Here is an 18,511-nt window from a genome sequence, read left to right as displayed (position 1 = left end):
ATTACTGTTACCAGAAGGAATAAGACCTGAGAACACTGGGCCTTGGAGAGAGGCACCTAGTTAGTAGGATTTTTCCCCAGCGCCTGCAGGGCCTGTTCTAGCTCAAGCAATGGGAGAATATGCCCTCTTCCCAATTTAAATTAATCTGACTCCCAACATAACCCTGCAGGTAAGCTAAGCAAAGCTGTTGTGGTTTTCCTTCAACCTCAATACCTGTCTTCATCTCTGCATGTTCCAGTTCATTGATAATAAAAGGTGTTGAGTCAAAAGACACTGCAGCTAGATTCCTAGTGCAGTACTAGTGGCCCAAACTTCACTGCCAAATCCCTGAAGTTTTGGTGAATCATTAGTCACACCAGGGACAAGGAAGCATCTGAAAAATCCTGTCTCTTCAGATGTTTAGATCTCCTGCTTTGGGTCCCAGAGAGAACTCACTGCATTAGGGGGGGAAAGTAGAGATGAAGATTCCTCTGGAAATAGATGTCTCTGCCATCTATTTTTTCTTCACAAAACACAAGGAGGATGGATGTATACTCAGAACTTCACTGCTTACCTTGAATTCATACATATATATAGCCCATAGTTAATCTCAGCTGTGTGATATAACTGGAAGGAATTTTATCCCTCATCCCTGCCCCTCTGCCATTCCCAAAACCCAAATACCCTGACCACTCAATTTTCTAGAATAGGGTTCTTTCAATTGCTTTTTTTGTATAGTACAAATTAAGTATTGTCTGGGTCAGAAAATGGATGCCTAACTCTTTGGTCTAAATATAAGGCCCACATGAGGCAGCAAGGAGAGATAGGTCCTGACCAGACCCCATTCCTGACAAGTGTCACATTGGCTCTGCCACGCTCAGTCATCAGCTAAACATGAAAATGCAATGCACAAAGAGGTCTTTGAAAATGCTGCTTCAATGTCTTTGCAATTTATGGCTGTAAATCAGAATATTTCATGATGAGACTGAAGGGTGAATTTCCCTGTCTCCATTCCTTTTTGCGCACTGAGGTCCACAAATGTTTACATTAAACTTAAACAACTTATATAAGAAGTAAAATTCCAGAGAGATTTACTCCCTTGCTTCCTCCATGTTGTTCATAAAGGATTGAAATGTCCTTTGATAATACTATGTTCAAGTCATTTCCCCAATTTGAAATTGAACCAAACATTTACTGTATAGAAATTTATGGAACATAAATCAGAACTCTTTGAAAAGCTTACTCTTTCATGATTAATAGACTCCTGAATTCAGAAATAAAGGTTTTTAAAACGCAGTCTGTTGAAGCTGGGCAAGAAGGCAATTATTTTTTATTTCAAATCTTTTAAGTTACAATATTTGTAATAGACCTTTAAAAGTTACAGGATGAGCCTTGAATTTTTCTCCCCGCAATTTTACAGGTGATACATGACATGTTCTGCCCTCTTCATTTTAGAGAATATTTTTGCCCTGGAAAGGACTAAATTGATGCATAAGTGACTCAATCTCTGCTATATAAAACTGGTAATTGAACTTGTTCACTTTGTGATGTATATTCCAAGCCATAGCAAAGCAGTGCCAAAACTAAATAACTTCTGCTTCTTATTCCTGTTCTCCCAGCACAATTACTGCAGCCCAGTGAGGGGAAACCAGACTCAGGCTTTTTTGCATTTTACTTGAACCTCACTGAAATCAGTAGAGTGGCTCAGCCATCACTGGAGTTTTAGCTGGAAGAGGTAACAGCCTCTTAAGGCTGATAGACATCTAATAAGCAGACCTTCACTAGGCTATTGAAATAAAGAAATTACTCTGTGTGATGCTCCAGATCAATGACTTCAAGACCCCACTCTGACAGAGCCATATAAAAAGCAGAATTTTCTACAGAGCTGCCAAAGGATGAACTGGGGCATTTTTATGGCAATTTAAAACCAACAAACAAACAACAAAAGAATAAGCAATCACAGATCATAGAAAAGGAGATGCACTAAAGAAAAAAACATAGATTACCACTATAGACTATATAATGCTTTAGAAAGAATTACGTATGAATAGAATGAAATACAATGAAATATAAACAAGTGAGGCCAAGCAATAGATTTCCAGTTTCAAAGCAAAATGCTGCTACACTACTTAAAGTCTTTATTGCAGATTACAGAAGTGCAAACTAAATCCAGTTCTCACCAAGATCTGTGATGGGAATTGATTTGGGAAATAAAGATACTTTCCCTGAGACTTTAATGCAATTTTTTTCTTCTTTTGTAGAATGAAACAGCAGAAATGTTATTGGGTTAAGTCCATCTGAGCTTATAAATAACTACAATAAAAGGAGGAAAAGAAAAGGAGACTGCTACTCAACGTAAAGCTGTTGCCATAAGGGTATATACTCATAAAGGACTTCTCTGGGAAGGACAAAGAAGGGTATGGATAGGTCTAGTTGATAGGAGGGGCTTTCAGGAGAGGTTTGAGTATCAAGCTTTGAGGAAAGTGCACTACACAGAAAGCTCTAAACTGTGTATAGAAGGACAGCATGAGAGACAAATATGAGGGTCTCCACTTCCTGCAGGATTGTTCCATAAGCAGAAGAAGAGGCACTGGGGTGCACTGAAGAGCCCAGTCCCTACCTCAAGTGATGGGCCTGACTGACGCGGGAGGGCACTTCTGGTTGTCATCCTTTCTTCCGCCGGAAGCTTGTGTTCTTTTCCAATTGACAGGACGACTGACCAAGTAAAATCAAGGTCTTACATCAGTCAATACATCCCTTCATCTTCTAAGGGTCAGTTTCATCAGATGGCACAGTTGAAAGGAATACTTTCACTCTGCATTGGTAACATCTGATACTTACAAAGATTTGGGGAAGGGGTGACGAAAGGGTACTTCAAAAAATATTGCTCTTGGCGGGACAAAAGAGGAAAAGTGTTCGAAGAGACTGGACACTTGTGTAGTAGAATTCTCTGGAGAAGTGTCCTATTTCAAGATCTCTCTTGCTAACTACTCACTTGCTTCTCAGTTACTACCTTTGCAGGTCACAGAGATGTACTCAGGAAAAGATGGAAGTGGCAACAGAATGTTAAGAAATGAGGGCTTAGTGTATTGACCATGTGGGAGTTCAACAGGTAGTTCCAAAATTGAGTCATTTCTACCTTTGATAAAAGAGTAACTCAAAATCCATGAGCAACTTGTGAAACATTTCTGGGGGGAAAAAAACCAAAACATAGTGCTTTGTAGTTGCAAAGACAAAAAGAAAATTCTGCTTGAAGAGAAAGGAGTTCACTCTCATTCTAGGGAAATATTTCCATTATGCTACTGTTTTTCAAGCGAGAGAGTGAAGCAATTTTTTGTAAGCCTTCTACACTGTATTTCTTTCTTACAGATGGATTAGGATCTTTAGGCACTGATATTCTTCTTTCCCCATTGCTCGGTCATGGGTCAGGATAGACAGGGCTTTTTATCCGAATATCTTTTTGGAACTTGGAAAGACCTTCAGGACAACTCCAGTAACTCTCTTTGGCATCTAAAAGGTCGGTGCTATAATATCAAACAATTTTTATGCCTTACCTAAAACTAGGAAGGAAAGAGTAAGTCTTGAATGTCATTCCTCAAGCATTTTGCTCAGAATCTCATGAAAACACTGGTGCCCTTTTCAGGATGTGATATGGAGACCTTTCTCCTTCTTTGAATATGAAAAGTGCCTCAATTTTAAGGAACAGAAGAAAGCTTGCTCTTTAAAGCAGGGAAAGACTGTATTTGAAGCATCGGCCCTCACTCTTAAGGAAGAAAAGGAGGCACCATAAGGAGACAGAGGACTTGAGAAAATTAGAAATGGAAGAGAAAGGAACATGGCACAGTCTTCTCCAAAGTTTCCACTGCAATGAATCTTATTTGGGCCACACAACAGTCCTAGGAATGAATAAACACCATAGAGTAAAGAGGACTGTTGTCTTCAAAGTCTCTGATGCAGAAGCTACAAGAGGCTTCTTGGTTTAAGAAATTAAATGCCATGATAGAAAACTGTATCTTTCTTTTATCTCTTCTTGGAAATGCTGAACAAATCACATAACCAGTATTTTCTAAGGTGATCAGAATTTGTTTCATCCTCATTTCCTGGGCACTTACCCCTGGGGCTGTTATATCCCAAGGTCTGAAGTGCTACGTAGTACTACAGTAAAATCTCAGGTTCCCAGCTCCTCAGACTGAACACACTGTGTTAATGGAAAGACACTTTTTATGCTTCATCCTTCCCTCTGTTCAAGTGGAGGAATACCGTCTTACCTCCCTGTAGCACCACAAAAGAGCAGTCAATACTAATGAATCATTCCTGATACACTAGTGACTCATGCTACCAACAAGCCCATGAGAAAATATCAATCTGCAGAGCATGGGTGGAAGAGCTTTCAGTAAATAAGGTCAGAGTTTATACAGTAAACAAGAAGGAAAAGATAAAATACTCAATAACTGAGCATAGTGCAGAACACACAGCATGAGACAGAAACCCCATTACAAGTATGTGATGACACAAACCAAAGATTGTCTCATAAATCAGACATGAGAGGAATTAAGGTGCATAAACAATCTTAATTCTGACATCTCCTAGTTTTGTGAGTGCCTACTATTTAGCAATGAATTAAAAAACAAAACAAAACACCTCACAAAAATAGTACTATTGAAGTTTAATCTAGCAGTTTATTTAAAGGGAAAGCTGTGCCAGAGGCGTGGTATAATCAAGAAAGGCTGGCTGGCCATCCTTTAACAAGTCACAGTTAAAACTCTGGCTCAGACATAGGTTTCTGTGTATCCTGAATTATCTAATTCATTTCCTAGTAGGAATAATGATATTTCCTCCGTATTTTTATTTTCATAATTTATAATTTATAATTAATTTTTACTTCCTGGTACATGAGATCTGATAAGGAAGTGTTCCATTGGGAAAAAAAACAAAACACAAAATATAAATAAATAGTACTCATCACATCACTAACAACACTACAATTTGTTTTGCACTTCCCATTTTCCTCTCTTACTGCTTCATGAAATTCTGTGACTACAAAAATATAACCCAGTACAGTAATGTAAAGCTGAAGCAAGTACCTCAAGGAAGAAAACGTCCTCTGCCTAAAGTTAAAGTTAATAATCAGGTAGAATTTACTATGCTACCAAAATAATTTAGATTATCAAGATTTCATACATGCCCTAATCTTAGCATTGGCTGTTCACATGAAGATTGGCTCATTAGATAAAACTCCTAATGAGAAAAGACTACCTTTCCAAAACACTAGCTTGTTTTTCCTGGTGATTTTGTTCAATGAATACTGAGCTTCAGAGCTGCTCAGAGATTTAGTGTACAGCAGGAAAGAACCAGCCTGCTCCTACTTGAACCATATATGTCTCCTGCTGGCTCAACTGTCCGGCTCTTCTCATTTGGGTTGACAAACCAAATTCAGTTGGATAATACGTTGATTTTTTGGAAGAAAAAAATTTGTGGGCCAATTTTTTTTTCATTTGAAGTAATAGATGGTTCCTTTAACTTTCAGGGGAAAAGTACATTTTAAATGGAAATATGATAATTTTTTTCAGATTGAAAAGATATTTAATGCCAACTGAATTTGACTGGAGTTTTTTTACTGCTTTTGTGTTTCGCTGAGAAGACAATACTTCATTTTGGTTTGACCCACAAATTGCTTTTATTTTGTCTTTCAGAGTTTGTCTTTGAACTGAAAGATCAGTAATTCTGACCTGCAGTTTTGCCAAGATTTCATCTCTTTTCCAGTCTGTCCTTAGCCCAGGTTTTCCCATAGCATTTTGCTAACCCTGTGCAATTTCACACCTAATGTTTGACCCCTGTTTAAAGTCTGACCCAAATACAGCATCCCCTAATCCAATCCATTCCCATTTTACTTTCCTAAAATTAAAAAAAAAATAAATAAGAAAAAAATAAAAAATCTTATTTAGCAGAGTTTGCTTCTCTGGATAAATATTCCCAGTACTTGTCAAGATATAACAGAATTTTTGTTACAATTTAAAAAAAAGGTAAGAGTTTTGTTTTTATGGTCATTAAAATACTCAGAAACATAGTGAGTATTTCTGCCAAGTGGACCAGAGATGCCAAAGAAGGGCTCCCAACACAGTAGAAGAAACCCTGCTTCTGCCTACTCTGCACTACTTCTCATTTAATATTGGCACTGTAGTGTCCTCACCTCCGCCTGTGTCATGGCTGATACCACGTTCAGACCTTTGCCTGGCCGAGGGACACTGACGTATCCGAATTTACTGCTTGACAGGTTGACATTTCAACCAATGTTTTCTGACCTTTTGCACTCCAGATACATATTGATTGTGACACAAGTGATTAATGACTACATTAATGGACATGAAAACCTCCTCCAAAGAGTCTGCGTATTCTCTCTACAAGCCTTTTTTCCTGTCCAAAGCACATAGTATTCTTAAACAAAGTCCCTTTTCTGGGTCCATAAGTACCTGTAGGTCTCCTTTTAATTCTTTGTACAAACTGACCAGCAAGCTGATTGAATAACTAAGCAAACACAGAGAGGAACAGATTTAACTATTTCCTCTTATTGAGCTACAATTTTTGACATATAACACTTTATTTCTTTGAAACTTTTTTCAACACCTGAGAGCATCCCCAGTGTACTCATTTCCCCATCATTCAAATGCTCAATGGGAATTTACTACCCATGTTAATAACAGGTAAGATCCACATAGTGTAGAGATCCACACAGCAGACAAGATGGTCATTGCTTAAAATAAACAGCCTTGGGACCACAAATATGATGCTCACTATCATATTGATAGAAAGTACCTCAGCTTTCTTGGCCTTCACATCTTGACCTTACACATGGAAAAACATACATCAGGAACTACCTTGCAGACAGCTTAGATTAAACTTAGGTGGGCCCCTTGCTAGGGGTGTTAATGAGGAGCAGACAAGCAGGAATCGGAAACCCAGGAAGAAATGCATGAGTGATGATGGGCAAGAGAAATTGCCAAGCACAGCCTGAACCTCTTTTGCTGTTGCATTAAATTGGCTTGTTTGGAAACTGCCAAGTAAGATCTAATGAGATCAGATTGCTTCATGTAGTACTGGAAATGTGCATGGCTAGTTTATTAATGCTCAGCCTGAGGGAGGGAGGTCCAGTCTACAAAGAGGAAGCCACCTGTTTTCATAGATTAGAGCAGGCTTAGCAAGGCAGGAAACTTAAGCAGTCAAAAGCAGAAAATAAATTATTTAAAACTCTTGTTAAGCTGTGAAAGATAAAATAAGATCCTGCTAAAAAGGAATTCATAGTTGCAGGGTGAGGTAGTAAAAATTTTATTTTCTAATTTGTTTTAAGAAAAGCCCAGATTTCGGGGGGATTGGGATTCCTCCTCTTTTCCTTCCCATGACAAATCCAGTCACACACATTTCTTCAAACAGCAATCTTGCTGTTTGTTATAAATCATTCTCAGCAGGCAACTGTGCAGAAGGAATCCAAGGGGAAAAAAAGTGACAACTGCAGCCTGTAAAAGGGTATTTATTGCTATTTTGTGGGGTTTTTTTGTTTTGACAAAGTACATTTAGTTTGTCAAATTGAGCTCCATCAGAATGAGAAACGGAAATAATATAATTGGCTTCACAGCACAACATGCATTCCCCACAAGATGGACTCTAGGAAAGAGTCTGGTCTAAACCCTTGAGTAGGCTGTTGTCTTTGAGACCCCCCCTGGTTGGAGGGTTAAACATTTCTGTGCAAATCTGACAGCACAACTTGCATCTTTCTGCACCTAAGGCACATCAGAAATCTTGTTGTTACCCAGATAATGCACATTTCCCTTATTACAAAACATGCAGTCATCATAAGATATTAAACTCTTAGAGAGTATCCAAAGGAGGGCAACAAAGATGGTGAAGGGCCTTGAGGGGAATCCGTATGGGGAGCGGCTGAGGGCACTTGGTTTGTTCAGCCTGGAGGAGACTGAGGTGAGACCTCATTGCAGCTACAATTTCCTTGTGAGGGGAAGAGGAGGAGCAGGCACTGATCTCTTCTCTGTGGTGACCAGTGACAAAACCCAAGGGAGTGGCCTGAAGCTGTGTCAGGGATGGTTTTAGGTTGGATATTAGAAAAAGGCTTTTCCCCTATAGGGTGTTTGGGCACTGGAACAGGCTCCCCTGGGAAGCGGTCATAGCACCAAGCCTGACAGAGTTGAAGAAGCCTTTGGATGATACTCTCAGGCACATGGTGTGACTCTTGGGAGTATTCCTGTGCAGGCCAGGAGTTGGACTTGATGATCCTTGTGAGTTCCTTCCAACTTGACGTATTCTATGATTCATTTGTGCTTAATCCCTCAAAAGCCTGCTGCACACTGTGCAGGAGTATCACACTGACTCCAGCCTCTCAATGCACTTCAGCAGATGTGACAATGATTGTAAGGGCTCATGTTTTCTCCTGCTGCAACATCTTAAAGTCATTCCCAGGTCTGTAATACAACATCATAAATATGATGCTCCTGTCTGTCTTTAATGACTCTTTGCAAAACAGCCTCAGTTTATGTGCTGTTTTGTTTCTTTTTCAATCATTACATTCCCAGCTTGCACCCTGGAACATGCTGGGTATTTCTTTCCCACAAACCCTTGCAGGAAGAAGAGATCTGCAGGCCAAACTCTGTCATTTGTAGAATTTTCTGTGTCTCTTCTTCAGCCCAGATATTCATGAAAGGGGAAGCAATTAACTCGTAACTGTTAGATCTGTGCATAGTATATACAAGGGATTAACAGCCAGATGACTTTCTCCTTGCTGGTTTAGCTCTGAAAGATTAACAAGAGCAAAATGCAGCCTGCATGTATTAATTTTCATTGATGTCACCCGCAAAAGCATGAAATGCATAGAAGACCAGATATGTTCAGTGAGATACTGGCATAGGGAGAAGATTTTGGTCTGGGTTTGTTGTTGCTGGTTGTTGATTGTTGGAGGGGGTGTTTTGGTTTGGTTTGTGGTGGTTTTTTGGTGGTTTTTTTCCCCCCGGGAATTATAATAGCCATATTTTGCCTTGACTTTTGGTTGCACATAAAAGTCAGTTGTTCACCCCAAGAAATATTCAGATTTCTGCCAAAAATTAGGACTATGTTGCTCATTTTACAGTCTTCTTTTTTTTAAGTTATTCTCATGGTTCTAAATCTGAGAGGACTGCAGTTTTTGACTCCCACCAATCAACTTATTTGTCACATTGTGGTTCAGTGTAATGGAGTGGATAACATAAACAAGTTCCTCACGTGCACAACTAAGATTCACAGTCACAACATACTCTGGAGTGTAATACAAGATTCATTTACTGCTTTATTCTTCTTAGTCTTATAATAATACTTAGAAGGAAATAGTGGCACAGGTCCATTTAATTAACTGCTTCAAGTCAAACCTATGGTGTCCATCCATCCTGTTTAAATTGGGTTGAGTGCATTTACATTGCACTGCCTCAGAAATGGCACTGCCAAAAGATGTTCAAGAAAAACATCAGCACCTCGTGCCAAAATAAAAAGAAGGGATGATCCAGAGACAGCTCCTACACTGGGGACGGTCCCCTGTGGAAATGATCTAAAGCTTTGCTGGAAAGCAGTGAGACCTGCCAGGCTAAACAATGTGTTGTGAAATCTCTGTGAGATACTCCTTCCTGCACTATTCACTTTTAGTATGTTAGTTTATTATTACATAATAATTTATTATTTTTAAAGCAACTTTAATAATTTTTTTACCATATAACAATTTGTTTCAAAAATAGTTGATGTTATTCAAAACAGCAGTCTGTACTGAGAAAATGATGCTTCAGCAAGAATTTTGGTGCAACCCTCAGCATCCTGCATACAGACTTTGGAGCACAAAAAGTATTTCACAACTTTTCACCCACCCACCTTTTGCTTTTTGTTGTTTTGTCAGGGTTTTTTTCTTATTTTCATTGTCTTTCTCAATCACCTCTAGGAACAATGACTTGGGTCAGCTAGCTAAATAGGTCAACTTGCTGGAGGACTCTAGAAACTACAAAGCTGTCTGTATATCCCAGGCAATAGGTCACAAAGTCAGAGCAAACAGCTGTAGCTTGATAAAAATCTGGCCCTGGAAATGAAAATCAAGTGAAAAAGCAGAATGAGGATGTGCATAAACCCAAAAATGCAAATAACCAATTTTGCACAAAAAACCAAGAGTGATACAGAATAGCTAAAGAAGGTCCAATTAAAAGACTCATGCTGCTGAGGGAAAAGAAATAATTTTGGAAATGGAGGTGGACTTTGGAGAAATATGTCTTGACTTACACAGTTAATACAGAGTAAGTAGCAAGAACTAGTATGGACCATGTAGTATAAACAGCATATAAAAATGCCACATAAACAGGAGTTTTTTTGCTCAGTCCAAAGAAGGCTTTTTTCTTATTTTTTTCTTTTTTCCCCAAAGTCAAGTGAAGGCTCAATTATGAGGGGTCTCTATACAAACTATACAGACATATGAACCATGCTTGCTGGAATTTTTATCACCCCCATCTGCTGACAAAGGAACCATACTTCAAGAGTTTGCACCCTCTGAGTACACTGGCTTGTGTTGCAGTTTCCCAAGGTGATGGAAAAATAATGAAGCAAAGAAAACTGAGGCCTGACATAGAAGGTAGTCAACATGAAGACATCAAAAAAGCTGCAAAAAGACAAAAGATTTCACATTAAAAGAGAACCCCAAACTTGCTTGTGCTTCCCAAGGTCAAAAAGCTTCACCTCCTCACTCCTCTCTGCATGAATAACTTCTTCCAGCCATCCAGGCAAATAATTTCCATGGGAAGAAACTAGGAACAAGAGACAGAGCCTCCTCAAAATTCTGTTTCTTGCTTCCCTACTGACTGGTCACTAAATGCAGAAATGGCTCAGTATGAGTAGTGGTATGGCTGGAAGTTTGTGCCTCTCTTGAAACCAGCCCAGCACCATGGCTTCCCAAATCAGACACCCAGAAAATAAGGCAAACTAGATTGTCAACTAAGGAGAAAAACAGAAGTTTAATTACAGTTCCTTTACCCTTTTGTATGGTAGGGCAACAGAGAGAGAAAAAAAAAAAAAAAAAAAAACAAGAAAAGCAAGTTTATCCAGACAGTCTTTGTTGCAATTTTTTTTTTCAATCTTTGTAAAACATTACATCATAAAATAAAGACAATAGCAGCAAAACTTTTCAAGATGGTACAAGCACATTCTGCTCTGTACCCTGGTAATGACATTTAGGAAATTGTCCTTTTTCTGAGAATTCCTTTCTAAAGCACCATTAAATCTTACAGAGAGAGTGAAAGAAGGACAGAGACAAGAAAGTAGATAGAACATCCTTGCAATTGGATTTGCTGATTGCTTATAGTATCATTTGATCAGGAAAAATAGTTGAACAGCATCCCAAGAAAATGTTTCCCCAAATTTTGAGAAAGTTCTTATTCAAACGCAAAGCTGAAAATTACTAATAATGGCTTCTCGGTCCTGTCCAAGGTCCAAATCAAATTCTATTAGAACTTGGAAAAAAATCAGTCTAAAACTACATTGAAACACTGTCTTGAATAAATTTAAACTGTTGGGAAGCTGAGATCTAGACATAAACCCTGCCTTTTTCTAATTATAGCTAATACATGACTCCAGGATCTGAGAAACTGCTAAATGGTAGGCTGAAAGCTGGTATGTTTGGCTTACATCTCACAGTAGACATCATAAGCTTTACTCTTTAAGCACCCAGCTCTCACAGGAAAAAAAGACTGTGAGGGTAGAATATATTTGGGAGACAAAAGTATTCTCTCTCACATGCCAAGTATCACCTGCCTGTGGTTTGCTCTCAAGATCAGCCACAGAAAGCAGATCCTATTTGCCTCAAAAAGCCACATGCTATAGAAATGTCCACTTTCTCCCAAAAGCAGCAGCACTGGTATTTCCTGGTGATAAGACAGCTCCTATGTGACCTGTAACCAGAGACAAGGGAGCACAACAAGTTCACATCTAGCTGAACGGAGCAGGGAGGCATCACCAGTAAATCTGTGCGCAGGAACCAGTTACTTGTGCCATGTGAACGCTGGGCTTGCACATGTTTGCATGGGACCTTTCTTCAGCTGGTTCCTGAACTCAACAGCGTTGTGGATAAGTCCTGCCTTCTGAGTGACCTTCCCAACCCACCATGATCCAGCTCACAGATCACGTGCTGGTTACATCAGGACACCCCACATTAGCTCTCACAACTGCAGCAATGGTATTAAGGAGAGTAACTGCTACTGGTAGTAAAGGAGATGGGGACCTTGGGAAAACTTTGGCAACCTAAAGGAATTTTCAGATCTACACTTTTTTGCTGATATATTTCAGGCAACCAGTTTCATACATTAATCTACAAGCCTTTACTTGAGTTCCACAGATTTGTGTTGATTTACCTTGTGTTTTCATTGATATTTAAATGCCTAGGGAACTGTTTCTGAAGCTGAGCTAATTTGTATTTAGTATTGATATAATGCCATTCCAGTAAGTATAAACGGCACTGTAGAGATGAGTTAAAACAGCAGGAATTTGCTATAAAAAGCTTAAAAATAACAAGCCACCTCCACTTTACTCCACAGACTTGATGGGAGCAGATTTTGGCCTTAGATAGACAAAACGTAGTTCAGAAAAAGCAAATGTACAGGGAGGACTGAAGCAGTTCCCAGTTAGCTTTAATTTATATCTGTTTAGTAGAAGAGTTCTTATTCTACGTTAGTACACAACATAACAGTTGGTCTTTGCCTGTAATTTACTTCTAGTGGACGATGGAAAAAGTGAGAGTAGCAGACATCATGCAATCTGACAACACAAATAAACCCCTGAGTAAATGAAAGCTGGCAAACAAACAGCCCATGTACAGCATAAACACAAATTCTTCAGGAAAATGCAGGATTTTTAAGGACAGGGTTTTTAACAGCCTGAACTCACAGACATACACTTTCATTTATTATGGGTTAGAGAATCTTATAGAAAGTCTCTGGCATAGTCCATTAATGGCTTTGGAAGAAGCAGACTTGTACTAGAGACATCATAAAGCCAAACAGCAGAAGCTCAGATGATTTATAATTTCAAAGCAACAACCAAAATCAGATTTTATGAATATAAATCACTGGTATTTTTAAAATTTTATTTGCTATTACTTCTAATAAGATTTATTAGAAATAATGTTCCCTATTAAAGGGTAATGTAATTCACAGACTGCCACATGGATGAAGTTACACATCTTTTCGAAACCACTCATGCAATATCTGCACAAGTTCAGTGATGGTTAATGGTTCAGGAGGATCTGCTAAGCCACCAAAGTGGCTTAGCAGAATTCTCCTGCACAAGGCAGTGGACAGTGGGGCTGAAAGCTGCTGGAAAACAAAAGCTGAGTTGTCCTCTGTGTGTGAGGGCTGTGGCTACAGAAAAACACGTTTCCTTTGTTCGTTCAGGTCCCAGTTCCCATGTCAAGTCATGTTGTGCTCAAGGCACGATCTGAGTGCTAAAGTCGGTACCCACACTTTTGTTTGACTTCTTATTTTCAGGCTGCTGTGAAAAGCCCTAATTTAGAGCAAGGAGTTTTGGATATGGTTCAGACTACTTTTTCTAAAACTTTCTATAATGGTGGAACAGCCTCACTAGAAATAACATAATAAGTTTTTTATAGGTATTACTAAATGCCAGAAGATGAGAATTTTAGCCATAAAATTCTTGATGTCTGAGCTGAGATTCTCTCCCAAACTGTTGCATATAATTAAAACAAAAGGATGTCCTTTAGCAGGGGAAAAGCAATTTAGCTCATTAAAATGTTATTTTAGGTGTCAGACATTTCTGTCTGGCCCCCCATGCAATACATCATTTGCACTTCCCATACTATAGTAAAAATTATGCATATTGAGGTATTTAATAGGCAATCATATTGTAGAAGAAAGTATTTACTCCGGTAGCAGCCTGGCAGCTTTCTCAGCAAGTTTCACAGACACAGAAATGGACAGGAATGAAAGAGAGCATTTTGTTTTCATACAAAAGGTCATCAAATGCTCTGCTCAGTATCTCACTGAGAGTTTATTCAGTATCACCCTTTGTCCCTGAACTATTATATCCCAAACCAGGAGGTGCTGAAGAAACAGCTGATAAAATGTCAGCCAGGGGCTCCTGCATGGCATGACAAGCAGACAGTAGAATGAGACACACATACACCATCAGCTAGAATCTGGACAGGGAACAGGCTGAGAACTCAGAAAATTTAGATTAAAACTATGGCAAGATTTCATTGACCTTCTATCCCACCAGAGCAAACAGTTCTGAATTTGCCCATCAAACTTTGCCTCCTCAATCACTTGTCCACACTGACTTGTTTTCCATGATTTGCCCACTGTCCAACTCCCTGCTCACAGAGACAAGTTCTACAAGACAGGGTTTACTTTCCCTGATCCTAACCAGCAGAAATGCCCTGGCTATGACTAAGTCCTATATTTCACATATAGAAAATGCATCTCCATATCATTACATCTGTCTGTGTGACTATGCAGAACTTTTCCATTGCAGGCAAGCATTTCTCATGAGAAGAACTCAGTTGAAGGAACAGGTAACGCTGCGTGCATGATATTGGTCTTGGCATTTGGTAACCAAGGAGAACTGTTAGCACTGTTGCATGCTTTCAGAGTCAGATGGGATGGTTTTGGGCGCCTGTTCCTTCATAGATGCAAAGCACAGGATGGTGTAACGAGGCGGTACTTTAATTCTCAGAACCCAAATCACATGTCTGAGCACTTCTGAATCTTTTCTGGAATTAAAAGCCAAATCTAAACTGTAGATTTCAATCCTAACCTCCCACCACCACAATAAAACCCCAGATCTGAACATAAAACCTTAGTGCATCTAGGTATGCTTTATTCATCCTGGCACTACAGAATTAGCAAATGATGCTCTGTGCTTCTGCATAAGACTTCAGAACACTTGCTCATATGTGACACTCAAGGCCTGCCCAAAACCAGGAGCAATAGGAAGGCTGAAGAACTGTGATGCTTGAACAGACCTGCACCTTGATTGTGTCTGCCTGTGGCTTGAGGAGGATGGAATCTGAGGATGGCCACAAGTTGCCATTTGCACGTTTATGAAGCTGAGCACAGGGTTGCCTGGCAGCTCTCGAGTCCGATGAAACCTCCCCTGGGGACTGGGTTTACTACCCTGCCCCTGGTAAGATAAAGGCAGGGCACAGCCCGGCACCTTAAGAGATTCATTGCGGAACTAACCAGAATTCAATTTCTGTTGGATCTTACTGAGTTAGAGCAATCCCAAATCACCTGAAATTTTTCAAACATTGCTTTTTCATCCTTAATTTTCAGACAGATAATGAAATTAGAAAGACAATTTGACATTTCAAGAGAAGTGAACCAGCAGACAGAACATACTACGAACTTTCCTCCTCTGTACTAGTGAAATTCAGCTTACTCCTGCAAATCCTGCAGCATCATTAGATTTGCAAATAGGCATAATCAAAATTTGCATTTGCATAGCCATGCTTCCATTCATAGCCATGGCAATCATGTGTTGTGGTGACCAGTTTGATTTTGAGTTGGCTCATTGTGCATAAAATCTCAGAAACTATCACAGAATGACACATGCATTCTGGGGGGCATGCAATTCCAAAAATCCATGTCTGTATGATCTGCAAGTGTCCGTATGTTTGACTAGCTTGCAAGAGTCAGTATGTCTCTGAGATCAATATCCATGCTCACCTTACCTGTAAGCCTACAGTTTGAATTGCAGGAATATTTAGGATTTTGTGAAAGCACAGAGAAAGCATTGCTGGCACAATCGTGTATCTCATTTCCAGCATGCAAAATTTTCTATCTGAAATGGCACACACAGTAGCCCACAGGCTGAGGCTATAAAAAATTTAGTATGTTTTGCAATTCCCATTAATTATTTTGCAGCCTTTTCTTTGAATATTTACTGTGAAGTCTAGAGACAATTCTATTTCTTATATCCATATGTCCAGACAGCACAAAAGATTTTTAAAAAATGCCCACAGTTTGGATATATTTCACTTTACTCTAGAAATGCAGAGAGCTCATGTTTAGTTTTTATCAGGAAAAGAGATAGCAACTGTCAAACAAAGAGAGTACCTGAAAGGAAATAAAACAAATAATTCAAAGTACTTGTTTAAAAAGTTACAAAATATGATAGCATTAATGGCACTTAAAGCTATAAGCACTTAAAAGTTTACCACCATATATTTCTCAACTTCTTTTCCTAAATTTCCTTTTTCTTTTTTTTTTCTGAGATTATGACAGCAGCTTATGTCTAAACCCAAACCCAGCAAAAGGGGCAGAGAACCCTGAGATTCTATGGTAACCCTGGCCCTCATTTGATTTGTGTATATGCTCTTATGCCTAAAATTCAGATTCAGCTACAGAGAACAGCAGTTTGCCAACACGCAAAAGCTGTAGCTTCCCTTCTGTCTTCATAGTCTTACAGCATTAAAATTGAAGGGTTTTTTTCAGTGGTAGAAAGTGTGACTGAGAAATTCTTTAAAAAAAACACTTGGCCCACTGTTTTATACACTTAGCCAAATATTAAATTGATGTTTCTCTTCTTTTAAACAACATAGCATGAGATGTTGCATTTTCTTCATATGCACTTTCTTGTGAGAAAAAAATCCATTTTTCTTTTTTTTTGTCACTGCTTAAGATAAATACCCATGGAGTTTTTTCTTTTCTTTTTTTTTTTTTTTAATGAAAAGAGTAATCCAACCCTTACGTACACCTGTGTTGATTTTTCAAACCAGCACCCAGCTGGTGGTTGCGTCCGTAGACATTCTTTTGGAGTTTAGAAAGGTAATGCATCTGACTCAAAAAAAAGGAAAAAAAAACTAGCTTGGATCACGTGCCAAAACGTAAACTAAGCCTTACTGAAAGTTTTTAGTTCACTCCAATCATTTCTCCTCTTTTTAATCACCAGGGGAAGGCTTTATGGACGCATAATCCCCTACAAAGATACACTCTTTTTCATCCCTTTCACAGGCTCTTCTTACATAGCTGCCCTTCGTCTAATATGCCACGGCAGGAGCACTCTGGTGATATTGCCATGGTTCAATTCCTTCCCTTGTGTCTTGCCCTGGTAATCTTATACAGGCTGAAATTTCCATGTGCGTAGCTTTCTGTTGCCATTCTGCAGTGCTGTGTTCCTGGTTTGTTTTGGCAGAGCAAGCTTGAGTCTTTATGGCACAGTGAAATATTCCTCGATGCTATATAATTGAGATTGAATAAGGAGTCTGTATAAGGCACGTGTCTCAATATATATATACATATAAAACCACTAACATTGTTAATTCAAGTCAAGCATCTTTTATATTTAATTTTTGTCTTCAAGTAACGCTTTGTTTTCTTGTTCCCTTTCTTTGGTTTCATTGGGAATCACTCCATTTTCCAGGTCTGAGTGCTGCTGGATACAGTTGGTCAGGACTGCAGTGCTAGAGGATATCTCGGAATTACACATCTTCTCTGTCTCCTCTTCCTTTTTTTCTTCATCCAAAGAACAGTTTCTGAAGGTCTCATAAATTTTACGCACATCCTCAGGGATGGTCTTTTTGAGGTCTTTGTTTTTCCTTTTGGTCATCTTAGCGGATGATCCAAACTTGTTAATGATGTTGTCCTCGGATGCCCCCTGCCCGTGCTTGTTAAGCTGATCTGACCCTTTAAGGCGCAGGTTGTTAGGCCTGTTGTTGATGCTTTCCTGAGAGGAGGCCTTGAAGCGCCCTGTTTCCAAGGTAGCAAAGACAGAGCGCTTCTCTGGAGAGAGCATGTCTAAGGAGTGAGCTCGCTGGTCCAGGCCAAGGCGTCTGCGCTCCATGCTCCGGATGGTGGCTGCCCGTTGAAGTTTGTCATGGATCTCCACACTGAGCCTCCTCCGTGTCTCTCTGAACTCAGCCGTCACATTTGCTTTCCACTCCGCTGCGTGGGCTTTTATTTCTCCAACCTTTACAGAAAAAGAAAGAGAAATTAATTTTTAAAAATTAAAAAAAAAAAGAATGAAGTTACAGTCTTTCCTTTAGAACAGCAGCATAAACACTCTTCTCTGGCACAAAATCAGAGAGTGGTCCCATCTCCACTGCATCCATCTCTAAACACACCAATTAGTGACTAGCTGATGGCTTATGGGGCATATAACTTGTCTGCCCGTGTCACACTTTGCCACCCCATGTGTTTTATAGCTGTGTTACATAATGAGAGTTGTTCATGCTAATCCCTCCTTGGTAAAGAACAAAATTCCTGATTCATAAGGTCAGCAGTAGATGGTCTGGAGTGGGCAAAATTAATCACATATAATTAAACCAATATGCTCCAGAGCAGCACAACAACCAATGCAGCAGTACAGTAATGTATTTTCCCATATTGATTATGGATGGAGCTGTTCAGTCCCACCGAAGGTCCTGTTGAGGGCCACAGAGTCACAGAGCAGTTATCGTTGGAAATGCCCATTAGATAATTTCAACTGGCCTTCTGACTGAGCCAGTCTAGAGTTCTCAGGG

General features: G+C 39.4%; 1 protein-coding gene across 5 annotated transcripts in view; it reads right to left on the bottom strand.

Moving 5' to 3' along the window:
* Positions 1-9,680: 9,680 nt before the first annotated feature.
* KCNK10 (potassium two pore domain channel subfamily K member 10) overlaps positions 9,681-18,511 on the bottom strand; it is a 70,639-nt gene continuing 61,808 nt past the window's right edge. For all 5 annotated transcript variants that reach the window (XM_027738831.2, XM_027738853.2, XM_027738837.2 and 2 more), the window contains one exon: positions 9,681-17,958. In XM_027738831.2, coding sequence (XP_027594632.1) covers positions 17,335-17,958 — 624 coding nt within the window. In that variant the 3' untranslated portion in view covers positions 9,681-17,334. The remainder of the gene's footprint in view (positions 17,959-18,511) is intronic.

This window comes from Pipra filicauda, unplaced genomic scaffold (assembly GCF_003945595.2).
Source record: "Pipra filicauda isolate LSUMZ 115617 unplaced genomic scaffold, ASM394559v2 scaffold283_size971201_pilon, whole genome shotgun sequence".
Lineage (NCBI taxonomy): Eukaryota > Metazoa > Chordata > Aves > Passeriformes > Pipridae > Pipra > Pipra filicauda.
This window is presented reverse-complemented; position numbering and strand designations above follow the sequence as displayed.